Source organism: Hordeum vulgare, chromosome 5H (assembly GCF_904849725.1).
Source record: "Hordeum vulgare subsp. vulgare chromosome 5H, MorexV3_pseudomolecules_assembly, whole genome shotgun sequence".
NCBI lineage: Eukaryota > Viridiplantae > Streptophyta > Magnoliopsida > Poales > Poaceae > Hordeum > Hordeum vulgare.
In genome coordinates this window covers 473272365-473275837 of record NC_058522.1, presented here as the reverse complement: position 1 = coordinate 473275837, position 3473 = coordinate 473272365, and the positions used below count along the sequence as shown (strand labels likewise).

The 3473-nt window shown below is 45.0% G+C and overlaps 1 protein-coding gene across 1 annotated transcript; it reads right to left on the bottom strand.

Moving 5' to 3' along the window:
• Positions 1-1669: 1669 nt before the first annotated feature.
• LOC123399779 lies at positions 1670-2695 on the bottom strand. The gene has a single exon (XM_045094161.1). The coding sequence runs from the start codon at positions 2693-2695 to the stop codon at positions 1670-1672; it is 1026 nt and encodes a 341-aa protein (XP_044950096.1).
• Between the last annotated feature and the right edge of the window lie 778 nt (positions 2696-3473).

Here is a 3473-nt window from a genome sequence, read left to right as displayed (position 1 = left end):
TGATTGTCAAACCAATAGTTATGAAAGCTTCTACTCTGGCATTAGGGGGATTTTCAGTTGTTTGAGCTGAAGGGCCTATTTCCATGTTTTCGGTTGTTCGAACTTGAAAAAGAGAATTCAATGTCCTCTTTCTTTTACTCATCTTGCTTTCTCGTAAAATATTAGACAAAAAAATTGTCGGGGGGGGGGGGGGGGGGGGGGGGGGGGCGAGGCCGAGAGTTCGTCGGCTCCGAGCAGCAGCAGCAGCCGCAGCCCGTAGGCCAAAGGGGGGCGGGGTCGCCGGCGCCTGGGCTGCCTGCCTGTCGGGCGCTGGACGGGTGATGGAGCCGACCGGGCGGGCGCTGGAGGGGAAGGGGGGAGGGGGCGAGCTCTGGAAGAGGGGGTCTGTGGGGAGGTGGGAGGCAACCGGTGAGGCGACGACGGTGGGCGGCGACCGGCGACCGCGGGCGGCGTCGCGGCTAGGGTTCGAGCCGAGCGCACGCGTCGAGGGACTGGGCGTCTGGCTGGTTGCGCGATGCCAGCCAGCGCCCAGCGGGGCGACAACCGACAAGTCGGGCTGGGCGGCTAGGCCTGTTTGGCCTGGGCTGCCTGGGCTGCGCCCCAGGATTTATTATATATATATATAGGCCCAGGGTTTTTTCCTGCGCCTCAGGCAATGCCCTGGGCTGCCGGGCGCTCAAATCCGCCCAACACAGAGGCCAGTTTATCATCATGCACCAGTGCCCTTAGCGTGTCAGGGTCGGCCATGCGTTTACGTGGGTAGTGACTGTCATATTATATCAATTTATGTGACTGTGGCCTTGTGTGTGATGGTCGGACATAACTGTTGATGTGTGATTTGTTAGTTTAGTTTGATGTAAACAATGTAAACTATGAGGGCATCTCCAACGCGGCCGTGTTTTGCCATCCGGGCCTCCATCAGTCCGTCGGCTGGTCCGGATGTATTTTTTCTCTCAAATTCGACACACATTATAGATGGAAGACTTTGCGGGCATTTTCGTCAAAAAAAGACTTTGCGGGTATTCAGACGCATCCGTCATTTTTGTGGTTTTCAGAGCCGGCCCTGGTGTATGGCAGAAGGGGTGACGGTCAAGGGCCCACGCTGGGAGAGGGCCCATAATGTTGTATACATATATAATATAGCTTAATAAAAAATAGAAAAAATAAGTAAAAATATTAGGAAAGAAGACTAGAAGAGTAACTAGGCATTAGGGCATGTACAATGGTTTAGACGGCAGCTATCTGTAACTACTTGACACTTCACTTACAGACGGCTAAACAGACATCTTGTACAATGAGCCGTCTATTTGATTGTCTACTACTACACAATGCACGCATGCATCCATGATCAAGCACGGATAATATCAATATACGTTACTCTGTTGCTTCTGTATGCAAATGAGATCACACATAAATTACATGATGGTAACATGTGTATACGTGAACTATATAGAAAGTAATAAAAATAATATAAACTCAAATTCGCATAGAATTATTAAATATCGAAATCAATAATGAAACAAATTAACACATACAAAATTATTCAAACTATTTGTAATTATTCACTTAAATTGGTACAAAATTATGATATATGGCGATCATTAATGAAAAAATAATACACAAAAATTATTAAACTAGTTACAATTATTCACTCATCCCCAAATTTCTGTCAAATATGCTCGATCAAATTCTGCTTCAGTTTTAGATGTGTTGGTCGTGCACGAATAGAGGAATTCCTTTGTAGCACATTTGTAAAGCAGATGTTGGGACCACGATTGACCTCCGACGGTAAAGCAAAACATGTTCCAGGATTCTCATTCAAATCTAAAGGGACGTGAACCATGTCCCCCTCATCTTCGATAATCATATTATGAAGAATGATGCAAGCTTCCATGATTTTACCGACCGAAGCACGCTTCCATAACTTTGCAGGACGTCGCACGATGTTAAAACGGGATTGCAACACTTCAAATGCCCGTTCAACATCTTTCCTTGCCCCTTCTTGATGTCGTGCAAACAATTTGTCAATCTCTATCTGAGGTAGTGCTATAGTCTTCACGAATACAGCCCATTCTGGATAAATACCATCTGCAAGGTAATAACCCTGATTATATTGCCTTCCATTGACAATGAACTGTACCCGTGGAGCTTCCCCTTTCAACTCTTGGACAAACAAAGGTGACTTGTTGAGCACATTTATATCATTGTTTGAGCCGGCAACACCGAAATAAGCATGCCATATGCGAAGGTCGTAAGAAGCAACTGCTTCAAGGATCATAGTAGGAACACCGTGATCACCACGGGTAAATTGTCCTCTCCAAGCATTAGGGCATTTCTCCCATTGCCAGTGCATACAATCGATGCTCCCTAACATGCCAGGGAATCCACGAGATTCACCAATTTGAAGCAAATGTTCCACTTCATCACATCTTGGGGGCCTCAGATACTCTTGACCAAACATGTCAATCACCCCTTGTGCGAACATCCCCAAGCATTCTAAAGTAGTGCTTGCAGCTAACATCAGTACCTCATCAAGTTGGTCCGCGGAGGTTCCATACGCTAACATGCGGATTGCGGCTGTACACTTTTGCAGAGGTGTGAGCCCGGGTCGGTTGGTGGCATCTGTTCTATGAGTAAAATAAGGATCCCATGCGCCGAGAGCATTCACAATTCGTAAGAACAAAGGCCTTCTCATGCGAAACCTTCTACGGAACATCTCATCGGTGTACATTGGATTTTCAGAGAAGTAATACTGCACGAGGTTCTGATGGGCTATTTCACGAATCCTATATATGTACCTTCTCGTGCCGCTTCGATGGACAGATTGCTCAAAATTTCGTTCCTCGAACCTGGTGATCAACCTATCAGTGAGACGCTCATCTATCCTATCAATGACTCGTTCAAATATTTCTTGCTCCACTGTGAAGACTTCCCATGTGTCGATGTCTTCGACTCAGCCAAAATTATTCAAGTTATCATCCTCATTACTGGAAGATGAAGAGTCGGATTTATGCGACATGTCGTGTCGTTGAGGTCCTACATGAGTTTAGAAATTTAGTATGTAAAATTTTGTTACTAGGGTTACTTTACAAAGTACTAAGACAAAATTTCTGAAACAAACGTTGTTCTATCTTCCCTATGATAATATCACACGCTACATGAATATGCAATTTATACTATATTCAAATTGATCCAGTATTAGTAAATCACATAGAAAACAAGCCTGGATGTGCCAATCACAAACAATAACACGGAAAATCTCAAATTTCCTCTATTCATCATGATAATATAATGTAATGACTTACAAATTATTATCAGAAGCCCAAAAGGTGTTGTAGCGATCTACACAACACAGCAGCGAACACACTTTGGAGGTGTAGCCAGAGAACAAACAGGGAAGATGTTGATGGAAGAGAGGAAGAGGTAAGATGCCCGTGTGGGCACTGAATTTATGTGCAATAGAAGGTAGGTAC